This window comes from Pochonia chlamydosporia, chromosome 1 (genome assembly GCF_001653235.2).
Source record: "Pochonia chlamydosporia 170 chromosome 1, whole genome shotgun sequence".
NCBI classification, from domain to species: domain Eukaryota; kingdom Fungi; phylum Ascomycota; class Sordariomycetes; order Hypocreales; family Clavicipitaceae; genus Pochonia; species Pochonia chlamydosporia.
In genome coordinates, this window is record NC_035790.1 from 6,325,759 (window position 1) to 6,348,480 (window position 22,722).

Genomic DNA, 22,722 nt, shown 5'->3' on the forward strand with positions numbered 1-22,722 from the left:
CAAACGGTGGAATGCTTCCTCCGGCTGACCGGATGGTTCATTGGCTCTGTCCTGTAATTCCAACCCTTTTGAGCTGATTAAACTCGCTTTATTGGGCCAGTACATGGAGATTATGCAGATCTGGAGCTCGAGCGACATAGAGTACTTCCACCGTGGATTGTGTCCCCTAATATAAAAAAGACATCGCACAGCATTTTCAAGTACTCGAACTCGACAATCCCGCAACTATAACTACCATTACTCTTCAATTTGAAGCAAAGCAAGTAACTCCATAATGCATTATACAAGCACACTCCTTTGGTTCACGATGGCACTCGCGGCTCCCCTAGTCTCCTCCGGCGACGATGGCACAACCGCTGCCCAAAAGTACGGCTGGAACACGATTGTCCGGCAAGACAACTTTGACGGTGACACTGTGTCCTCGTCATGGGGCATGTACGACGGCCCCGGCCACGCAGGAAATGGCCGCCGCTCTCCAGCTGCTTTCTCGGTCAAAGACGGCATCCTTACCGTGACTGGCACCCCAGACGGAACCACCGGAGGCATGGCCTGGAAGCAAGGCTCATTGTACGGGCGATGGGAGACCCGTGCCCGATATACCGCTGGGACCTCAGCATATCACCCTGTCCTGCTTCTGTGGCCGGACAAGGAGGACTGGCCAGTTGGTGGGGAGGTGGATTACTCTGAGGTTGGCGATGGGACGCGCCAGAATCTTGATTTCTTCCTTCATTATGGACAGGATAACCAGCAAGAGCATGGGTCTACTAAAGTTGATATGACACAGTGGCATAATTATGCTGTGGAGTGGACCAAGGACCATGTTGTTGGGTATGTAGATGGCACGGAGTTCTTTCGAAACAAGAACCCGGCGGCTGTCCCGCCTCGGTCGATGCATGCTACCATTCAGCTTGATTGGTTTCCTGAAGATGGCGAGAAGGGACCTGGCAAGATGGAGGTGGACTGGATTAGACAGTACAGTATCTAACTGACGGATAGTGGGGCAACGTTTCCACAAATAGCGCAATTTTGGCGGCCTGAGAGAACTGAATTTATGTATTTCACCCTACTCTACCAATTGATGGGGTGAGGCTTTCTCTGTGAGGTTGATCTGGTTTTGGTCAGCTTGAGAGCACTTGAGCCGATCTGATGTGCAGGTTTTGATGAAGTCTGGTGTCACTTCCTCCGTATTTTGTCTCTTCAAGACATGAAGTAGGCATTATCATACTTAAGAATAAATTCGGACAAGCCCCAAACCATACCATTACTTCCACATTTAGAGCAGCATCTCAACGCGAATTGATGATACGCATAATTTTGGCAACCGGACGACTTACAGCTTGCAACTTACAGGACTGGAGGGCTTCAGTGATTGGTGGGGCCAACAACTCACCACTAGAGCCACTTATCGATAACGGCGTCCAAGCTCCAGACTTGATTTCCCATCGCATCATCACCTCGATTTAACACTCGGCACTTGAGGCCATGATACAGCAACAATCTCATTCGGCGGGTAGCTTATAGCCTGGGACTCGTCATGTCGTACAAGCGCTCTCGGTCAACGTTTGAGGCGGACCTGCATGCCCCGTATGCCCTCTTCGGCACACCTCTCCCCGACGAGAACGACGCGCGCGACGATGGCTCATACCTTCCGTTGTGGAAGCAGGATGTGAGGGATGAAAAGGGTAGAAGGCGACTTCACGGCGCCTTCACGGGTGGTTGGAGTGCAGGGTGAGTTCCAATCGGAGTTCTGATGTGGCTCTGAATGCGCAAAGTACTGACACTATTCGTCGCATAGTTATTTCAACACCGTCGGCTCCAAGGAAGGATGGACGCCGTCTACTTTTGTTTCCAGCCTCTCGAATCGCCGAAAAGACGATGCAGCGTCAGCTTCGATACAGCAGCGAGCCGAGGAATACATGGATGAGGAGGACTTGGCGGATGCTGTTGAAGCGCAACAGCTGCAAACTTCGCAAGCTTTCGCGGGACTGGGATCTTCTACCCAAGATGAGATGCGAACGGGTGGGCTCATGGGACTATTCAAATCGTCTGGAGATACCAGAGGACTACAGCTGCTGCGTAGAATGGGCTGGAAAGATGGCCAGGGAATCGGACCAAAGATTCGAAGGGGTGCAAGACTCGACGTGAAGAATAACGCCGAATCGAATGACAAAATGTATCTGTTTGCTCCGGATGATGCTGAAATGATACATTTTGTTCGTAAAACAGACCGAATGGGACTGGGACATCGGGGCGGTACGAAATTGCAGAGTCTGGGAAAAGCAGCTGATTCGGATCACGATGATGACGATGACGATGACATGCAAGGAAAGACTGGCAGATTGTCCTTGTTTAGTGCAGCCAAGAAGAAAGAGAAAGGAGGTCGAGGTGCTTTCGGAGTCGGCGTGCTCAACGACACAGGATCGGATGAAGAAGACCCGTACGACATGGGCCCGAAAATTAGGTATAATCGCACCATGGGCGGGGACAAGAAAAAGAAGAAGAAAGCCACGGCTGCGGTGAATCCTTCTCTTAAGAAAGCACCTGTCTTTTTACCCAAGACAGCCAGGGCTGGCATCAGCCTTCGCCGGTGTCACGATGGACGTCTCCCCTTGGATGGATTCGTCTTGGCCAAAGTTGTTGAAGACCTGGCTGCACTGTCGCAATACGCTCCGCCCCCGATACCAGAAGGCTGGAAATCGTCCAAAGATCCATTTGCTACTGCCGACTCTTCAAATTATACATCAACTGCGGATGCTGCAAAGGCGTCCACTCTTGACCCGAGATCTCGAGCGGCTCTTCTGGGAGAGACAGCCCTTCCCGGCAAATCGATCTTCGACTTCATATCGTCCTCTGCGCGAGACAAATTAGCCGCTGCGTCTGGGAATAAAAGTCTCCCTCCTGGTCTTGGCGAACTTCCCGAAGGACATTCTCCGTTGTCAGAAGATGAAAAGCGACAGGCATTATGGGACCGAGTTCCCAAATTGGACCAATCTACTGCGGCAGCTGCTTTGAGCCGTAGCTCAGGTGGTCCGTATGCAGACGACGAGGCCAAGCGAGGCCGCTACAGAAAGTATTTGATGTCCCAGGCGAATCCTGGGCAAGATCTCCCGGATAAAACACCGAGAACATTTGATGACGACTATATACGAGAAATGAATGAATTCTATAACTGCGCAAGGATATTCAAGCCCATGACTGGCTTCATGGCATCAAGGTTCACTACGTCCAAGACGGTTCTGAGCCCGTCGCAAAATAGCGGTAATGGAAGCGAGGAAAAATCCAACACGGATTTGTTATCAAAACCGGAACCAAAAAGCGCAAACCCTGCTGAGGAAGCGGCCAAGATGGGCATGTTCGGGCATATGACGCGCTCCGTGGAAGATTTCTATCCTACGCGTCTCCTATGTAAGAGGTTTAATGTTCGTGCGCCGGCACACGTTCGACCAGATTACGAGGTAGAGAAAAATGCATCGGCATCTAATACTGCCGACACTTGGAAAATGCCAGCACAATGGCCCATGCCTGATCCCCATACCCCTGCTTCAGCAAGTCTGGCGCTGGAGGCATCTATCAAGGCCCCTGAATCTCACGAGACGGCTACGCCTGTACAGCAACCAGTGGAGGTGAATCCGGAGAAGAATGACGCTGTGGAGGGAAAAGTGGCTAATGCAGATGTGTTAAAGGCAATTTTTGGAGATAGTGATAGCGAGTAGGGATGCAGTTGTTGCTCTCATGGAGCATGATTGCGATATTTCGCATAACTGGTCGCGGGATGTTGGCACTCGCTGGGCAATCACCGCTACTATTGGCTGAAGCCGCCAATAGCTGTAGCATGGGGTGTAGAATCAACATAGCTTGAATGCGATTCTAGAATACCCCTAGATCTTGGACATGATTCGCATAATGAGAAGGAAGAGGCTATTAAGAGCCATGTAAATGGTCTCATTGGATCAATGTATTCTTCGTTATTATGCTATATAGTTGCCAGATTTGGCAATTCCACGTTGATAAGTGAAACCGACTTCCCTGTTCTAATACATGGTCTATGCTGTAATATACAACATATATAATCAAGTCCCTTTAACGCCATTGTACCATTTTACCCCTCCTTCTCGACATATTCTGAAGCTTACAAGTTTAGCCAACTTACGCAAGCTCGTGAATGTTACCGCGGTGGTCATCGCCCTGTCTAGCAGACATTTCGTGAACAACAGGCTGCCCACCAGTAGGGTATCCTTGCCCGGCATGAGGAGCAGGAGGGGGAGGCGTGGCGCCAACACCGCCGAACCCAGCAGGGCTGACGCTAGGGACGGTTGTTCGAGGATCAGTCGAATATGTGCCAGTTGGCGAGCTGACTTTCTCGGTGGCCAACGAAGGAGAGTAAGAGCTGACAGGAGGAGGAGAGTTGTAATAACCCTGTGGTGGAGGAGAGCCCTGAGGAGGAGGGTAACCCATTCCTTGGGCTGGGGAGACATTGGACACGTATGGCGAGGCCTGAGGAGGATACTGCTGCATGGGAGGCTGAGTAGGAGGAAACTGCTGAACATTCTGGCCCTGAGTAGCATCCTTCTGCTTCTTCTTGTGTCGGAGGAGGAAGAAGATGCCGAGGGCGATCAAGGCAATGGCAGCGACACCGCCAACAACACCGCCGACAATGGCGCCCACAGGAGTCTTCTTCTCGTCCTTGTTGTTGTTGTTACCGTTGTTGTTGTCGCTATCGCTATTGTCACCAGTCGATTTGGCAGAGCTTCCGCCAGATGTGGTAGCAGAGCCACCAGTCTCAGTGGCATCAGCAGTCGCACCAGATGACGAGGTTGAAGACGGCGCAGACGTGGCGCTCGTCGTCATAGTTCTGCTAACGCAGATTCCGTCGGTTCCACAGGTCTTGGGATAATCACACCATGCATTGTTGGTGGTGGCCTTGGGGTTGCAGCACACGCTGGAACCGGTGATACAAACACTTCCACACTCTTGCTTTCCAGTCTCACATCCGCCCTTGGGACCGCCAGTGCAAATCTTGCCGGTGGGACAGCAGCCCTGGGGGTAACAGTAGAAGCCGGATCTGCAGTATGTTCCCTTGATGGTATCGCAGCAAGATCCTCCCTTGGGCATGCAGAATGCCGTTCCGCAGGTATCCTCCGTAGCAAGACACTGGTCCTCGCGAGCGACGAGGCCGTTGAATCCATTGGTAAGGCCAACGCCGTTTAGAGCAAAGTTGGGAGCGGCTTCGAAGGGAGAACCGAATTCGGCGGCGCATGCCAGCCCTGCGAGGGCAACGACGAACCCTACGGAGATCATGTTTACACCGGTTGCGCTTTACTGTGAATGTCGACGCTTGGCGTTTAAAAAGGGTCAAGTCAATGACCGAGAAGAGTAAAAGGTATGACAGAGAGCGAAGGAGAGAAAGAAAAAAGAAAGATACTAAAGAGTGAATCCGGGAATAGCAACACGGCGACTCCCACGCCAAAGACTTCGTATGTCCCTCGAGAAGAAAAAAGAAGTAAATAGCGAGACCGGTTCAAGAGTACTCGCGCGCGTGGCTCCTTTCTCCTGTTATATTGTTCCACCGCGCTTCTTCAATAATTACTACAGGGCTAGCCATTCTCGACAAACACCACGACCCAAGGCAGCTATCGTCTGAGCACACACAGCTTTTCCTGTCCATTCTGGCTGCTCGTATCGTCTGGACTTCAATGCGAGATCAGCCCCTGCTCTCGTCAAGTGAAGTTAGCCGTTGAAAATCAGACTCATTCAGCCCAACGACGCCACTGGCTTGGATTAGTGTCGTGCTAAGGTCTGAAATAGTAAAAAATTGCGGAACCTGCAGGGCGGTCGCTGGCCCGAATGGACAATTGGAAAAAGGACCCCTGTCTTCGTAATAAGCTTGCTGAGGCATGGTAATTTCCGCGACCTCGCAGATTGGTTGTGAATGCTTCGTGAAGAAGCGTGTGGCTTGAAGACTGATCCGCGGGCTGAAAGTTGACTGCTTGGTGATGGTTCCGAGGAGGCTCAATGGCCCAGTCTTGGAGAGTTTTTGGACTCTGTATGGTAGGTTTCAATGAAGAAAGCATGAATAAGGTTGAACTAGTATTGCCGTACGAATTACTACTGACTTGGTTCTCCTTTGCCTGATATGGTATACGTATGATGTGAGCTGCTCTGCCTGTCACCACAACACAAAACAACTTCCCGACGCCTTCTGGGGATGTTGATCGGCTAGCCCTGTGCTCCACAAGACATGTGTCCGGCAGGCTTCTCGCTGGAGGTTTCTGACTCAATGGTATTCATGCGGCTCGTTCGCGTTCTCGGAACGGGTGAAACGGGTCAACATGCACAGGCGGCGAAATTAGGCACTCCGGAAAGTAGTTGTGTGAGAAACTACTCTTGATAAGCAAGGAAAGACCTGGGTCGACTATCACACTACTGTTTGTGTCAAAGTGAACTTCGTCGTTGCTGTGTGAAGGGTGGATGGCATGATTTCCTGACAATGTTAGCGCCATGATGCTTGTAAGTATTGAGCCTTTTGCTGTCAAACAGCGAGCAGCCGTCCTGAGTCCTCGTGCTGCACAAACGCATTGTCCCAGCTGCTAGAGGAACTTAATGCGTTAAACTTATGTGATATTAAATAGTCCACCCTCGGAGACGGATGGATGTCCAAGCCAAGAATCTGGCCGTTTCATCTGCGGCATATCACACGTCAAAACTATATTGAAACCGGCTGATTTGGCCGAACAGGGAACTTGGCAGACTGGGATGGCAAAAAATCACCGGCCGAGGTCCCATTTTCAAGGCGTGTATTGCTGAGCAGGGGAATGCTTGCCAATGGCTCCCTTTCACTTCTATCATGAAATTTCCCTACGGTTCGTGCCGACGAACAGCTCTGTTCTTGAAGCTATGCTATAGCATGAATTGCTGCTTCAGAGCCCATGCGCCCATCGTCTTTGAGGCGCTCTTCAGTAGCCAAGTACATCTCTGGAAGCCAGTTCGGGACTGGCTCTCCTAATGCCATTCTGGCGATGGCTTCACCAGCGGACCAACACTGTGTCATACCATATCCATTGTAACCAGCTGCAATCCATTCACTGCCTTCAATGCCGCGCCCCGTAATGCTAAGTGGTATCTTTCCAACCAGAGGGAGTTGATCTGGTGTTGCGGCAGCGATACCTGACCATATCCGATGGATCTCTGGATCATGCGCGGCTCCTGTCTTTGGATCATCCCATCCTTCGAGGAACAATGTCGGCAAAATTGAAGAAACATTTTCGATGGACACAGCACTGACTTTGGTATCGTCAGACGTCACTTTTTCTTCCAGCAGCTGCTTCTCTCCACCGAAGAAGAGGTCCCCAGTTTTGGCATTCTGCTGCATATAATACATGCCGGAAGTAAACACCCCGGACTCATCATCATACGCAGGCATGCTGTAGAACATCCAGCAATTTTGTGCACCCAAATTGGGGAACTGTCTGCCACGGCCTTGAGATGACATTGTAAGACGGAGTGGGTAGATTTTGCCCCTGAGACGAGGCAGCAGATGTCCGGAGAACCCATTTGTGCAGTGGAATACCTTGGTGGCTCGAATACTGCCTCGTGAAGTGGCAAGGACATACGGATATCCGCTGTCCGACTCGGGAGAATACGTGATAGATGTTACGGCGGTATTGGTCTCAATGGAGAATCGATCCTTGCAAGTCCGAAGGAGTGACTCGAATACTCTTGTGATGAGGCGATACGGCCAGAATACATGTGCGGGTATACAAAGAGCGCCTTTAGCGCCTTTGAGGTTATAATTCTGGAAGGTCTGTTAACCTTCGTATCTCAAACAGCTAGATTGTGAGGTCAGTGACAAATTACCTGCTCTATCTCTGTCTGACCGATGACCTTTATCACGCCTCGTTCCTCTGGAAATGATTCTTCGTAAAGTTTAATCGATGGAATACATTCGTTGAAAAGCTCTTCATCTTTGAAGGCAATGACAGCTTCGACAGCCCTCTTCTCGCAAGCCTTTTCCACATCGGAGCCCTGTTCTGTGATCAAGGCAGAGAGGTTCTCCAAGGTTCTCTTACAGAACTTGGCAATGGCTTCGGCCCCTTCTTTCCCGAACCCTTGAGTAAATTCTCCAAAATGTGAAGGTACGTGAGATAGCATAAATCCGGCATTGCGACTTGTAGCTCCACTGGTCAAAGTTCGCGCATCCAGAACCATCACCTTTTTATCATGTGCTAGTTCATGCTCGAGAATGTGCTTGGCAACGCTGCAGCCTGTGATCCCCGAGCCGATGATGGCAAAGTCTGTAAATGATGGAAGGGTCTCGGACTGAACGTCAGAGAGAGGATGTAGTGGTATTTGCCATGTCGGGAGTGTGGGATTGCTTTTAGGGATGCCGGGGTCTGCGTTGATCTGAGAGACGAGCTTGGCTTTGACACTCTCGGGGAACTTTGATTGGACTGAATGAGCCATCTTGATGACGGTTGCTTTGAAAGTTTGAATGAGTTCTACACGATGTGTGCCATGCTTTTCCCGTCAAACCCTCACCCCCAGACTGTACATATATATAACGTGACAGCCCGTCAACATCACCCGAGACTCAAGTTTATCGAGTGAATTGTGAACGTGAACTTAGATTTTGCTTCGATTCCCTCGCAGTCGCGGAACTGCGGAACCGCCAGCTTTGGCTCCATCGTGGCGGGAGTTTCGGATCCGCGACCCCAGATTCTTGGCGGCTTTACCACTCACACTTCTCCATGATGTGAATACCACGATGGTAAAACGCGGGGTAGATGGAGATGTAGTGGTGTCTCGGCAATGAATGAAAACTCTCAACTTCTAGAGGCACAATAGCGGGAGGCACATTTCAACTACCTGCATAGCCAGCCATGGTCAGCCACCCAGCCTGAGAATCTTCAGTGAGGCAGTAGTATATAAAAGCCATGGAAAGAATCCCAATGTAGCTATGTGAGAGCGCCCGAGATTACTTCAAAAAAGTTTACCTCTTTATCATACCGTCTACCTAAACCTGAACCTTCCCAATCCGTCAAGATGTCTTCGGAACAAACTGTCTCTGTCCTTGGTCTAGGGCTTATGGGCTCTGCCCTCGCAAAAGCCCTGGTTCAGAATGGATGGAAAACTACAGTTTGGAACCGTTCTCCAGAAAAGGCTCAACCTCTTGTTGAACTCGGTGCCTCCGCATCGACAACTGCTGCAGATTGCGTCCGGGCGAGCCGTGTTATTATTACTTGTGTGATGGATCCTGCTGCTCTCCAGGGAATCCTCAAAACTCTTACACAAGAAGACTGCAAGGGCCGTATTCTGGTGGACTATACGTCGGGCGTTCCTTCAGAAATGCGCAAATGTGAAGATCAAGCACTCGCGCTGTCCTTGAAGTATTTTCACGGCGCCATCTTAACAATGCCTTCACTCATTGGCATGTCAACTTCAACTCTCCTTCATAGCGGCGCCGATGAAATCACCTTCGAATCTATAAATCCCGTTTTAAAAGCGTTCGGACAATCGATCTATCTTGGACAAGACGCCTCCTGGGCCACTCTGCAGGAGGGTATTCTGGGCTGCTGCTTCTATGGCTTTGCGGGGGGATTTGTCCAAGCCATGGCACTTCTAAAATCGTCGAGCTTTTATGTTCCTGGTGGTGCTCAGACACTCATGTCTCAAGGAATTCTGCCCTTGCTTACTGAACAGTTTCCACATATCTTTGCAGACTTGGCTAGGCAGATTGATGAACAAGCCTATGATAGTGAGGGTAATGGAATCAGATTGGATACACTGAAGAGTTCTCTGGAGCAGCTTATAAGGGTCAACTCAGAGCAAGGGCTAGTAAGCAATGCATTTGATCCAATGCTCAGTTTATTAAAGGCAAGGATAGCACAGGGCGGAGCGGCCGAGGAGATGAGCGGGCTTGTAGAAGCCATATCGAATCCCCCAAAACAAACATAAAATGCGGAGCACAATTTGGGCGGCATGAAGTTCAAGGCAGTCGCCTGTAGCTAAAAAGACGGAATGCACTCTGAAAATAAAGAAATAGTGAAAGATGCCCCTGACCAGCAGACACGTTCCCACATATTGCAACTAGTTCTTTCTACCTTCGCAACAAGCTATCTTTCATACTCTGACAGGTAAAACTTTGGCCTGCCATCATTTTATTGCCAAAATCCACTCCTCCATCCATTTATGAACCCAGTCTTTGTTTACAGCAGGCATTCCCCGCAACGATGGACTGACTTCACTTGCTCGGTCAATCGACATCAAATGTGCTGTTGAATCATCCGCCCATAAACTATCTCGATAAAAGTCGAAGAGTCTTACAGCAGGGTTTAAACGGGCCGCGTTTTGCATCTCGAGACTATTAGCCTCGGCTACATCATCCATGCTATTCTTCAAGCGATCCAACCAAACAGAAGGTATCACGACATCAAGTTCTTTTCCCAGATAGGCCTTTGCAGAGTCAAGGACCGCTGGTACCAGGTCATCCCACTTGATTGTTTGCGGATTTCGTATGTTGAATACATCCGCGGTTGAAATGTTCGGTGTATTGTTCGAAATGTGATTACCAAGTGCGATATCCGTTAAGACTTCTGACAGGAGATCGGAAGGAACCCAATCTATGTTGGAAAACTGGGACCCCAAACTGTTTGGCAAATACCCGAGGTATATGGAACTTGTGACAAGGCTCGGTAGCCATTCGGCGGTATTCCACACGCCTTGGTGATGTACAGCCCCTGCGACTTGACCTACTCTTGCAACTTGAACTGGGATGCCTAGCTCCTTAGATCCGATATTACAGAGCCTCTCACCCAGGTACTTGCTTTGTGCATAGCCATTTGCATATGGTGTGTCGATGGACTCCAGAATCTCCTCTGGCGCCGCACCGTTTTGGGAGTCCAGATTGCCTATAGCGCTAATAGAGGAGATGAAAACGAACCGTAGCGTATTATTCACTGTGGAATCTGCAGATAACCTGAATAGGTTAACTAAACCTGTGAGCTGCGGCCTGAAAGCTGGTAGGGCTAAGTTAAAGTTGACAGGCCAACCGTTGTGGATGATAAGGCTCACTCGAACAGCCAGTGATTGATAATTTGTTTCATCCAGTCCAAGGTCAGGCTTGTTCAGGTCGGCTTTCAGAAATGTAACACGATTTGAGTCATTTAAGACTTGGTATTCTAGTCCAGCGGCGGAGAACTTGTTAATTTGTGCTGCATAGCCTCCGTCCGACCCGCGGTTAAGACAGAATACATGCCCTACTCTCTGGTCTGTCATTAGCGTATTTAAGAGAAACGTGCCGACAGAACCGGTAGAGCCGGTCAATATGATGTCAACAGGAAATTGAATAGTTCCGTGGCACGCTCTTTTGCTTTTTGTAATCTGACGAACCACGTCGCCATAGGTATGTAAGAGTTGTTGCATTATATCTCTGTCTTGTCCAGGTCCTGCTTCGGAAGCTCGTACGGTGAATATGCCCGCGGAGAGTGCAGCAACAGAAGGATATCGGTAGATTGTGGACAAACCCAAGTCACCGCGGCGAAATCCTCGTTGCACCTTACGAGTAAGTTGAAGCGCCTGCAGGGAGTCCATACCGAGTTCGAAGAAATTCGCAGACTCTGCAACGTTTGGCCACCCAGTTACCGTGCAAACCACACGTTGAATGAACATGACAACTGAAGTCTGGCTGGTGGTCTCTACGTCGATATTGCTCAAATCATCTTCCAGAGCGTCGTCGTCCACATTGTTGTACAACCGCTCAACCTCATCCGAGTACTGCTTGATACTAGATGAACGTTGAATTGTTCCTTTCCCAGCTCGAATAAACGGCTTGTCTGGTGATACTACAAGAATCATCGACTTTTCAATTCGAGCATGAGCAGGTGCGGAGCGATTAGCCTCCTCAACACTCGGCCATACACGCTCAACTAAAGCAGCCTGTCCCGCAGTTGTAGCTAAATCCATGCCAAAATTAGGGGATGGTTCTATGAGGAGAGCCGCCTGGAATCTTTGTGCGCCAACGACAATGGCGCCGCTGAGTTCAGGATTTCGAGACACGACGTGTTGCTCCATAGACACCGGATTCGTCTTTTCCCCATTCAAGAAGACGATGATATCGTCGGCCCTGGCTCGCCAACACCAGGCGTCTGGTACTGTTGGATGGTTCTCAAATAGATCCCGTGTGCGATATTCCTTTTCAAGATGTTCCTGGCCGACAATGCTGAAAGCAGGCTGCGACTTGGCTAATGATTCATCGCGCCGGATGACCAGTTCGTAGGTACCATCAGATACCTCATCGAAGTCGGCACCGCTGCTTGGATGAAACTGGACATAACGCCAGTCTGAAGCCTGAGAGAGCCCAGCTGGCATCAGCTGTTGAGGAATACCAACTTCAGATGCACCCCATTGGCATCGCAGGTGTAGCTTTGCGGCGACCTTATCACCGATAGACTGTGGTAGATCACCGCCAATGTATATGATCAGCTCAAGATGCTTTGCACAGAAATCAAGAAGATCTGGATGTTGAGCTAGTTCTGCCACTACGGATGGAACCAGGATAGCAACATCGGCAGGAACGCGCTTAAGTGTATCTACCAAGCCTTGAGCTGTAACTATGCCAGTTGCAGTAGGCGTAATCACGACATTGCCAAAAGGAATGGCAGCAAGCAAATACTGCAAAAGACCGGCACCCTAATCAGTTTAGTATCTTCAGTTCTTCTTGAGATATAAGGGCAGAAACACTTGTGTTAGTCTTTGTAAACGTACATGAAACGAAGGCAGAGTCGAGAGTATTCGCTTGCCATGGCAGAAACTGTCGATGGATGTGAAACCAGTTGGCGGCGGCCAGCCAGAGCAATGAAGATGCCGAGCAGCAGTCTCTTGAGTCCAGATAATTGGTTTGGGTATGCCAGTTGAGCCGGAGGTGTGGCTGTTGACAGAATTTAGTGATCAATATGGTATTTGAACGAGACTTTTACTTTTGCGTAGGGGTATAAACTTACATGACGAAGAAAGGATCCTCACTCGCGTCTTTGAGTGATCTTGTGTACACATAGTTCGGAAATGTCTTTTCAGTAAGTTCATCAAGACTGGGCACCTCCAGCTGTCGCAGTTCAGCACCTTCCAAAAGAGTCGGCACCGCTGGTGGCGTAGGAGTTGTGGTTATGAGATTCTGACAGCCCAGGCTGTTGAAGAGTGACTTTTGAGCATCCAGGCTGTTCCGTGGTGATGTGAGAAACAACTATACAGAGGTCAGCAAATGCAATCTTCATAGGCAAGAAGAGCGTTAGGACTTACCACATAGCCTGTCTTTACAGCGGCCAACACCAGTGCCGTAAGCCTGACATCATTTGTGCCGATGAATGCCAGAACCTCACCTCGTTTCCTGGGTGCTCCAAGGGTCTCGATGAGCCATGCCGCCAAACCATTGATGATATTTGCCAACTCAGAATAAGTGACTGAACGCAAGTCACCAGCATTTGACCCCGGCCAAATTCCATATATTGCCCCAGGATCTCCGTGAGCTAGTCTATCAACTATGTGTGGCAGTAAGTCACCCTGCCACTGGGCAATGTGGGCGTGTTTGTTGGCCATCTGATTGTACTTTTCGAAAATGATGAGGAACCAAAACTAAAAGAGCGCAACAATGAGTTATCATGTAGAAAAGCTGACAGCAGTGAGATCGCAAGATCGGCATGTAAGCAATCGGCAACAATGATGAAGAGGCTTGTCATCACGTAAGCTCTAGTTTAGGTCGGTCTGGCTACGCAATGCAATATCCAATAGCCAGCTAGAACCCAGAAGCATTGCACGGCCAATGGGTTAAGGTAGGGTAAGGTAGTAAAAGCGGTGACTGGAACAATTAAAACTTGATACTCTCGAGTTCCTGGACTATGTACATAGAGCATAGTAGACCATCTAACGGAATCCAGCTTTTATACACAAATTGGGTCATTTCAAACTGCTCCGCATGAATTCAATTGGCGAGAATCGGAGGGACGCCGCGATTTTCCTCTGGGAAGGCTACGAGTGTCCGCCTCAAGCCGTTAAGACCATTCAAACAGGTCTCCAGTCCATCCGTCATTTCCCTTGCGCGTTTCGTGTCAATTGGACTAGTAAACATGTCATGTAATTCGTCTGCAAATGCTTGAGCAGCAAGCGAATGAGCCTGGACCATCATGAGAGGCAACTAGATAGATCTAGTTAGTATTTGCCCAAAACACGGGGGAGCCTGTCGGTGTAACATAACATGACACTTACCGGGTGTAGCGCAATGCTGTCGAGCTCTGTGATCGAAGGCTGATCTTCCAATGGAACCATATCCTTATAAGTTGCAGCTATGACGGATATCATACTCGCACTCAAGAGTCGCTGCGTTCTGTGATATGCGCTCGCGCCGAAAAGAATATTTGCGAGCCGTCTTTCTGCTGGATTTGATGACTGGACTGAGACACTCGCTCCAAGCTTTTGAACTGCTTCGTGAAATAAAAGTATTGCTACATCTGCATCATTCGAGTAGAATGCAAATATACGATGGCTCCAAGGCTTCTTAAACGAGAGCACAGTGCTAGCATCTGCAGAGCCAAATGAACCTCTCCAAAGGTTGATGAGGGTAACTGTGGTTACATGCCACCTGGATATGGCATCATAGTCGAGCGCTTCAGCTGCCATGACGAACCGAGCCAATGAACTCCATAGAAGGATTGTAATTGCGCTTGCTTCCCTACCAACACGGATCATGGCGTCGTCCTCCCCGAGCTCTTGACACATGACGGCAGATTTAGAAGTGCTTTCTGCCCGTGCCAAGATTAGGTCCTCGATCTCCAACTCGTATGGGTCGCATGCTTTTGTGTCTTCAAGCCACAGACAATCTTGCACCACAATGCCACTGTCATCGTTATCAAAAGGTAGTGGGCAAATAGCTCCCCTTGACGTTCCGATGATGACCGAATTCGTCAAGGACACCATCCACTCAACCGCCCCTATTAATTCGAGGACATTGGCTCTGTCATCTGAATAAAGATCCTGAATAGGGTCATTGTTGTAGACCTCTGACAGCATTTGGAAGTGGCTCCCTGCTTCAGTAGCTTCCAGACGACATCTTGCTTGCGAGCTGAGGGACCGAAGTCGGCTTAGACCCTCGTGAAGAGCGTATCGAGAATCTTCTTCGCATGTTTGCCTGTCTTCGGGCGATCCCACTGCTGGAGATATGATGCCAAAGATGACAAGTGACGTAGCCAAACGAAACGAATTTGTGGCTGCAATGTTCCGAAACAGCATGTCTCTGGCTTTGCGCCAAGAGGCGTAGGCTACATCTCGAAGACTCGCAATTTTAGCATCCGCAGATTGGTTTCTTGACTCAGCATTACAATGCTCCATCTTTCTTAAGAAGAACTGGGCGGACATGGCAACTGCCACCCACTTATATGCCTCGGTTATCTGGACATCGCGAGTGCTTTTGGGCATACCCTTGCTATGAGAGGCTCTCGAGTCGAAAAACAACGCGTCTAGGACGCTCATGGCGGAAAAAAGATGCGGTGTGGCCACCAAAGTCGCCGGATCTACATGATTTGAGAGAGAAACCGGCCAGCAAGTCTCAACCCATGAGCTAGCTTTTTGAATATGAACTGAAACCCTTGGGCTGTTGCACAGTGGAATGTAAGCGCCAATTCCCAGTGAGTACCGAGGTGGCATGGTGCCGCTGAGGAGGCACTGCGTTACTGGCATATCATAAGTATGAACGTATAGATGAAAGTTCTCAGAACATATTGATTGGGCGATGAGTTGCCTGCTGAGTTCCGTCTCGGCACTCGAAGCTGGGGTAAGGATCCCGAATGTGTCCTGGAGAGACGTCTTCTGCCCATCTTCCGCAGTCTCATGGTTAATGGGCGATTGCTCTGACATCTTTGACCTCTTCTTTGCCTGCTTCAGTGATTGCTTTTTGGACAACCACTCTGCAGTACATTCCACACCACGTATTTTGCACGTTGTGCATTCTTTGCTGACTTTGTACCCGCGACCTATGGTGACCTCCAAAGGCAAGTCGCACGCCTTTTTGGACGAGCGGCAGGTATCACAGGCGTGGTTCTGTCTCCTTAGAGGGCGTTTTCTCGTTTGCTGATGTGTGTTGGTATTTGACTCGGATGGACTGGTCTCCTCCTGTCCGCATACTGCGCCTGGTGATCTCTCGCAACGCTCTTGCTTACTAATTGCACCATTCACATCTTGCTTGACGGAAGTGAAGCCCAGAAAACTTGAGCTAAAATCATCATGAGAAATTGGAGGAGACATTCGCCCACGAGTCCTTAAATGAATGCCGTTCCCATGATGCCGATCCGGGCTGCTTCCCTGCTGATTTTGGGGCTCCGGGTACGGCAGATAAGGATGGAATATGTCTTCCAACGTGGTGCAGGCTCTTGAATCAAGATAAGAGTCTGGATAGTCCAGCATCGCGGTTATCTCCCCATAGAGGGAGTCGTTTGGTTGATCGAGGGCATCCAATCCCTCGGTGGGAAGTTCGGAGATCGTGTGGTCATTCTGGTACTGGGCCTCGACAGTCAGAAGTCCCCATTCATTGGCATCATAAAGCGTAGTTGAGTCCATGGTTGTTCGTTACATCACGAAAGATAGAACTCGCGAGACCAAAGGGATAATAAACCTACATCTACCTGAATTAAAATGCGGGGGTGGACCCCGAGAACTGCGCAGCAGATTGCTGAGCTCCGATATTTTGTCTCAAACTGAACCCGCTAACAGATTCGTGGCTGCTCAGCCATGTTTGTGGCTACCATCTTGTAAAGCATGCAGTGGCGACTTTTTGCAAATGTTGAACGGGTGATGTTTGTGTTTACCATTTGATTTATTTGGCAGAGGAGCTCACACAAGCTCTATTAACCTGCCATCGCTCGTATTGGAAAATTATCTAGGCATCTACTAGACATCTGCAAGTGTACATGGCCACCCTTGCTGGCTTGTAAGATGCTCCCATAGCAATCGGTGTAGCTCAATCCGGGGTTGAAGCACGTATCTACATACAAATGGCAGGGACTATGGCATGACTCCCTCATGTGCCTAATCACCTGCTTGAATTCACGATAACCCTGCAGAACAGACATTCTCAACATATCCGTATGGATGTTAGACACATCCAACAATCCGAAGCTGTGATAACCAAAACAGGAAAGTGGAGACTCCGCTCACCTCGGAGCCGCCGGTGCCGCCGGTGCCGAGGCGGCCGGTTGCCGGGTTGCACTCATGGACGAGCAGGAAGGATGATCAAATCCCGAAGGCAGCGGGTCTTAAAGTACATATGATTGCCTCTTTATTAATAAACCCTAGGTAATAAGCCTCTTCGTAAAGATATGCAGCTCCCTTCATATATACATGAGGCATAATTCTGGTCCTCAGTCATAGGTAGGCCGGTGTTTCATCCCTTGTGGCTGCACTGCGCGCATGTAGGAACCAGAAATGTGGTTTCTTAGGTGGAGAGCTGTGCAAATATCATAGGGCGCTTGGACTAATACTGAACTGATATATGTGAATCGTAATGTCGGTTGTGAAATCACAAAGATGAGATCACGAGGGCGAATGTAGGCAGCCTATTACACATAGACAGTTTAGAAGGAATAACCTCGCCTTGAACTAAGATGCGACAACTAAGGGACCTGTTGGCTGTCTGCGCTATCATTCCTTTACAAAATTTCTTGCAGCCACGCTTTCAGCTTCTCCCCTTGCTGTGTTTCTTTCGAGTCACCTACATAAATATTGTAGATGGGAGCGACATGGCCTTCTCGGTGACCGACAAAATACTCAACGGATCGGAACCCAGCCTATGTGGTCATTAGCTTCGTGTCTGAGTGCATCGGTGCTGAGGAACTGACCTTTAGGTTCGTGACAAACTCATCAATGTTAGATTTAAGGATTTCATTTCCACCGGCGAGAACCAAGATTTTCTCTACTAGATAAGTTTCAAACCAACTCGGCGGTGCGTCAGACGCGTCTGTATAGTTGTCTCTGCTTGCACCACCCAAGTAGTGTCTGGACCAGGGCCGGCCAACGTATGGCGTGATTATATCACCGCCTGAGTAGACGTCTTTGTCACTGTTTTTCTCATCTAGTGATGTCCATGGTGAAATAAGAACAGTACCTGCCAATGGCTCGTTCAAATCAACTCTTGGAATCTCTGGGTGCGGGTGGGCAAGATGTGAGAGAACACCAATGGCTAGATTTCCGCCCGCAGAGTCACCGCCGAGAAGAATTTCAGAAGGGCGACGGCGAGTATCTGAGATTATGTAGCGCAACGTCTCGACAGCTTGCGTCAGTTGAGTTGGGTAGCGCGCATGCGGTGCAAGGGTGTACGTGAGCACGAAGACCGCGAGGTCGTTGCCCGCTTTGCCTGAAGCTTCCACGAGGTCGTTTAGAAACTCAAAATATCCTGCATTTGCAGGCAAGCAGAAGCCGCCACCATGATACCAGATTAAGACGTGTTTGGCGTCTTTGTTGCCGATCCAATGGCCTTTCGCTCCATTGGAACCGAACGCAACCGTTGTCGGAGCTATTCGTATCGAACGAGCGTATTTCTCATACATTTCGTCGGTCGAAGGGGAAATCCATCTAAAGACAGTGTTGTTAGTATAGAAAAACTTGGAATGATAGAATAAACTAACTGCAACTGCAACACAGATAATCGCCTTGTGGCCTTTCTAAGAGAAGCATAGCCAACGTGTAACAATAGACTGGGAGCGTCCTTTTCACTCCTTCTGAAACTAGTAAAAACAGACCATACAGTGGTGGATACAACTGAAATCGCAGCGAGAATGACATCCAACTTTCCCCAAAATGATAGGGTTTGTGGTTGTGGTGTTTTCTCCTGCGTTCCCATTGTGGTTCAAGAGTAGTCGCATGACCTGATGCTTTGAAGGACTTATCGGGACACGGGGGGTAGAATTTATCCCCATCGTTGGTATCTTAAAAGACCCAATAACCCCATGTAGCTGGACGTCGATGGTTGTGCGCGGATCCGCGGCTCCGCGCCGTTCCACGATTACATAGCCTCACACCTCCTAGAATGCCAGTGGGAAATTATATCATCTTTATACTGAGATGTAGTCCTGAGAAGTGATGTAAACCTGAGCGAGGTGAACTGTGCTGTCGTGGTTCCGGCCGTGACTGTTGCGCTTGGGGGCTTTATCTATTGACATCACTCACACATTGCACTTGGGCAGGCTTGGGAGATAGCCCAACGAAGAAATACTGCACAAATGTTCTTGCCTCCACCCACATGCGTGATTCGATTTGGTGAGCTGGAAAAGACAAGTGCGGTTCCGCGCAACCCCATGGGGCAGTATACCATCAGACCCAGAGCCTCGCCCAAATCCTCGCGGCTCCGCGGTTCCCAAAATAGAGTCAGTTTCTATGTAAAAGGGAAAAAAGCCAGCCGAGTTCTGTACGGGACTCGGCTTTCGCCTAAAGAAGAAAATTGAGAGATTTAGTGCGTTGTCGGAGTTTTTTTAGACGCTAATATAATGCCAATGTGACAAAAGAGCCTTGCTTGCTCCTTTCGGTGTCATTCACACCTATTTTCATTGCCACTTAATGAAAACAGATTTCCTTTTCTATTTTGAGTTTCAGTCATGTTGAAAGACTCGGCAAGCGTTGACTTTGATGTGGTCATTGTTGGTGCAGGTATTTCTGGCATCAACTTTGCGTACCGCTTACAGCAGCGCAATCCAGATCTGAGTTACTGCATCTTGGAAGGTCGACATGAAATTGGAGGGACCTGGAGTCTTTTCCAGTATCCCGGTAAATGATGTTGATAAAACAGCGTTGAATGGTATTTGTAGACTAACGGAGCAACTATGCAGGAATACGTTCGGATTCCGACCTGTTTACCTTTGGGTTCTCTTGGCGACCATGGACAGGGAAACAATCCATTGCAAATGGGCCCTTGATCTTGGATTATGTTAAAGAATGTGCCAAGCAAGAGGGAATCGACAAGAAGATAAGATACTCTCACTTCGTTAACAGCATGCACTGGTCGTCATCGTCCAAGACATGGGCTGTAAAAGTGACCACTGGTGAGGCAGAGAAAACAGAGAGAACTTTGCAAACCCGTTTCGTATTCATGGGAACAGGATACTACGACTACGATGAACCATTGAAGGTCGATATTCCCGGCATTCAAGACTTCAAAGGAACTGTGATCCACCCCCAGTTTTGGCCATCCGACTTGGACTATACAGATAAGCGTATGGTCATAATAGGCTCTGGTGCAACTGCCATCACAATTCTCCCTTCTGTGGCAGCAGAAACCGCTCATGTGACAATGCTTCAACGCTCACCCAGCTATGTCATGTCCCTTCCGGCCGAAGGAACTTTTGAGACAGTCACAAGAAAGGCACTTCCACGCGGAGTAGCACACAGTCTGATTCGATTCAAATGGATACTCACTTCCTTCATGTTGGTATCCTTCTGCCGAAAATTTCCCAACGCGGCTCGCAACTTCTTTCTCCGCACGATCGCGAAACAATTGCCAGAAGGCACGGCGATGGATCCCGACTTTACGCCAAGCTACAACCCATGGGAGCAGCGGGTATGCATGTGCCCAGACGGAGATTTCTACAAGGCGCTGGAAAGCGGCAAGGCCAGTATTAAAACAGGAGCCATTGAGACAGTCACAGAGTCAAGTATACGTCTGACTACCGGCGAGGAGCTTCACCCAGACATCATTGTTACGGCGACGGGACTCAAAATGAAAATGGGTGGAGGAATTAACATTTATGTTGATGGGGAAAGATACGATCTTTCGCAACATTACCTGTGGAAATTTGCCATGGCTGAAGACTTGCCCAATGTTGCTTTCGCTTGGGGTTATGTAGATGCGAGTTGGACACTCGGCGCGGACGCAACCTCACAATTGACATGCCGGCTCCTGAATCGAATGAAGGAGAGACGGGTTCAGGCCGTGGTACCAAGGCTTCATCCGCACTTGAGATCGAACATGAAGGATTTGTCCATAATGGCACTTAGCGCGACATATGTTAAGAAGGGACAGGCCTCTTGCCCCAAGGTTGGCAACCTTGCGCCATGGCAGCCTCGGTCGCATTATTGGAAGGATATATTGACAGCTTGGTGGGGTGATTTGGAAGATTGCATGGAATGGATACAATAGAAACCTAGAAAAGGCTTGTATATTAGCCCGAGTTGTGGGTTGTTGACTTGTTTGCCAACCAGTTCTCTCCCAAACCAGCGCAGAGCACACTTTTTTTTTTCGCAGATTCCAAAGCAATTGAGTGAATTATTAATATACTGATTGTCATCGCAGCCACTTCAGAAACTGACGTCAAGATTGTGTTGCCTTGGCATGACACGGGAAAGGCGTATGTGAACGCGGTGAATGCGAAAGGGATCGGCAGTGCCGTTATGCTGGCATATTAATACAGCTGGAATCCAGCACCTCTGTTTTTGCAAACTCTATTAACGGCAGACTTTAGTAGTTCCGACTGTGAAACATTTGCTAATACTCTAAAGCACGTCCTTTTTATCTTTCGTCGCCATGGAACTTACACAACGATACTCAACCTCGAATGGTGTTGTTCACTGGGACAGGTTTGGCTCTGGTCCACCACTAGTGTTCAACCACGGCACACCCTTCAGCTCCTTTGTCTGGCGAGACATGGCAGAGTCTATGTCGGACCAGTATACAGTCTATCTATGGGATATGCTGGGATACGGCCAATCGGAGAAGCGTGAAGGTCAAATAGTCTCTCTGGACGCCCAAGGCGCGCTCTTCGCAGAGCTGTTACAGTTCTGGATGCGCGACCACAACTCCCAGCTGCCTATTCTGATTGCGCACGACTTTGGGGGAGCTGTTGCATTGCGGGCTCGTCTGCTTCACGGTGCTCAGTATAAAGCTCTAGCCTTGGTTGATCCGGTTGCTGGTCCTCCCCTCGGCTCACCGTTGTTTCATTTAATCCACGACAATTCACATATTTTCACGCAGCTGCCGCCAAAAATCCACAAAGCACTCGTATACGAGTACATATCCTCAGCGAGTGCCCAAACCTTGCACCCAACAGCTCTCGATACCCTGGCAGCGCCGTGGCTTACACCCGAGGGCCAACCAGCATTCTACAGACAGATAGCACAGCATGAGTTGAAGTTTACGGAAGAGATCCAACCGAAATTCGGCGAGCTGGCGGATATTCCCGTCATGCTATGTTGGGGAACCGATGATACCTGGATCCCCATTGAGTTGGGCCGCAAGCTTGCGTCTCGCATTCCGAATGTTCGGTTCAGGGAAATCCAAGGCGCTGGACACCTTGTTTCATTGGACAAACCTGCGCAACTAATGGCTCATCTAATGACGTTTTTGGGGACCTTGGGATAGATTACGGCTCAATTAATCAATGCCGTCGTGACGAAACATTCCACTTGAACCGTTAATAACCTCTCCAGTTTACCAAGTACACAGCGTTTGAGTGTGTTACCACCGTCATAACAAGTATCAACAATCTCCATGCCCCATCTACTTTTATCCGAAATTATCACTCGGCAGCAATTATCCCAACGATGTCCCGGAACTGGGGAAGGGCGGCTCCATGACGCGGATGTGGCTGCTGTTTCATCCCATGACCTCTCGTTTGTCTGGTTTCTGGTGTCTAATGTAACTCCACAAATGCCCATTTATCAAGCCGACGATCCAAGCATGGAACTTTTACCCCCGAACTA

The 22,722-nt window shown here is 49.2% G+C and overlaps 9 protein-coding genes across 9 annotated transcripts; 5 read left to right on the forward strand and 4 right to left on the reverse strand.

Annotated features, from left to right (window-relative positions):
* Window positions 1-307: 307 nt before the first annotated feature.
* Window positions 308-985, forward strand: VFPPC_01658 (glycosyl hydrolases family 16 domain-containing protein; the record flags this gene model as incomplete). The annotated part of the gene is made up of 1 exon (XM_018281441.1): window positions 308-985. One exon carries the CDS (start codon window positions 308-310, stop codon window positions 983-985), a length of 678 nt encoding a protein of 225 aa, XP_018150166.1.
* Window positions 986-1,534: 549 nt separating this feature from the next.
* VFPPC_01659 (hypothetical protein) lies at window positions 1,535-3,713 on the forward strand (the record flags this gene model as incomplete). Its single annotated transcript, XM_018281442.1, has 2 exons — window positions 1,535-1,728; window positions 1,796-3,713. 2 exons carry the CDS (start codon window positions 1,535-1,537, stop codon window positions 3,711-3,713), a joined length of 2,112 nt encoding a protein of 703 aa, XP_018150167.1.
* Window positions 3,714-4,146: 433 nt separating this feature from the next.
* Window positions 4,147-5,298, reverse strand: VFPPC_13132 (syndecan domain-containing protein; the record flags this gene model as incomplete). Its single annotated transcript, XM_018290909.1, has 1 exon — window positions 4,147-5,298. One exon carries the CDS (start codon window positions 5,296-5,298, stop codon window positions 4,147-4,149), a length of 1,152 nt encoding a protein of 383 aa, XP_018150168.1.
* A 1,594-nt stretch (window positions 5,299-6,892) lies between these two features.
* Window positions 6,893-8,460, reverse strand: VFPPC_01660 (FAD dependent oxidoreductase; the record flags this gene model as incomplete). Its single annotated transcript, XM_018281443.1, has 2 exons — window positions 6,893-7,792; window positions 7,855-8,460. 2 exons carry the CDS (start codon window positions 8,458-8,460, stop codon window positions 6,893-6,895), a joined length of 1,506 nt encoding a protein of 501 aa, XP_018150169.1.
* A 579-nt stretch (window positions 8,461-9,039) lies between these two features.
* On the forward strand, window positions 9,040-9,951 carry VFPPC_01661 (NAD binding domain of 6-phosphogluconate dehydrogenase domain-containing protein; the record flags this gene model as incomplete). The annotated part of the gene is made up of 1 exon (XM_018281444.1): window positions 9,040-9,951. The coding sequence occupies one exon, from the start codon at window positions 9,040-9,042 to the stop codon at window positions 9,949-9,951; it is 912 nt and encodes a 303-aa protein (XP_018150170.1).
* Window positions 9,952-10,149: 198 nt separating this feature from the next.
* On the reverse strand, window positions 10,150-13,587 carry VFPPC_01662 (male sterility protein domain-containing protein; the record flags this gene model as incomplete). Its single annotated transcript, XM_018281445.1, has 4 exons — window positions 10,150-12,684; window positions 12,760-12,922; window positions 12,996-13,234; window positions 13,291-13,587. The coding sequence occupies 4 exons, from the start codon at window positions 13,585-13,587 to the stop codon at window positions 10,150-10,152; spliced, it is 3,234 nt and encodes a 1,077-aa protein (XP_018150171.1).
* A 4,097-nt stretch (window positions 13,588-17,684) lies between these two features.
* VFPPC_13133 (lipase/thioesterase) lies at window positions 17,685-18,874 on the reverse strand (the record flags this gene model as incomplete). Its single annotated transcript, XM_018290910.1, has 3 exons — window positions 17,685-17,822; window positions 17,874-18,606; window positions 18,660-18,874. The coding sequence occupies 3 exons, from the start codon at window positions 18,872-18,874 to the stop codon at window positions 17,685-17,687; spliced, it is 1,086 nt and encodes a 361-aa protein (XP_018150172.1).
* Window positions 18,875-19,625: 751 nt separating this feature from the next.
* Window positions 19,626-21,163, forward strand: VFPPC_13134 (monooxygenase; the record flags this gene model as incomplete). Its single annotated transcript, XM_018290911.1, has 2 exons — window positions 19,626-19,794; window positions 19,857-21,163. 2 exons carry the CDS (start codon window positions 19,626-19,628, stop codon window positions 21,161-21,163), a joined length of 1,476 nt encoding a protein of 491 aa, XP_018150173.1.
* A 384-nt stretch (window positions 21,164-21,547) lies between these two features.
* Window positions 21,548-22,381, forward strand: VFPPC_01663 (alpha/beta hydrolase family domain-containing protein; the record flags this gene model as incomplete). Its single annotated transcript, XM_018281446.1, has 1 exon — window positions 21,548-22,381. The coding sequence occupies one exon, from the start codon at window positions 21,548-21,550 to the stop codon at window positions 22,379-22,381; it is 834 nt and encodes a 277-aa protein (XP_018150174.1).
* Window positions 22,382-22,722: the final 341 nt, after the last annotated feature.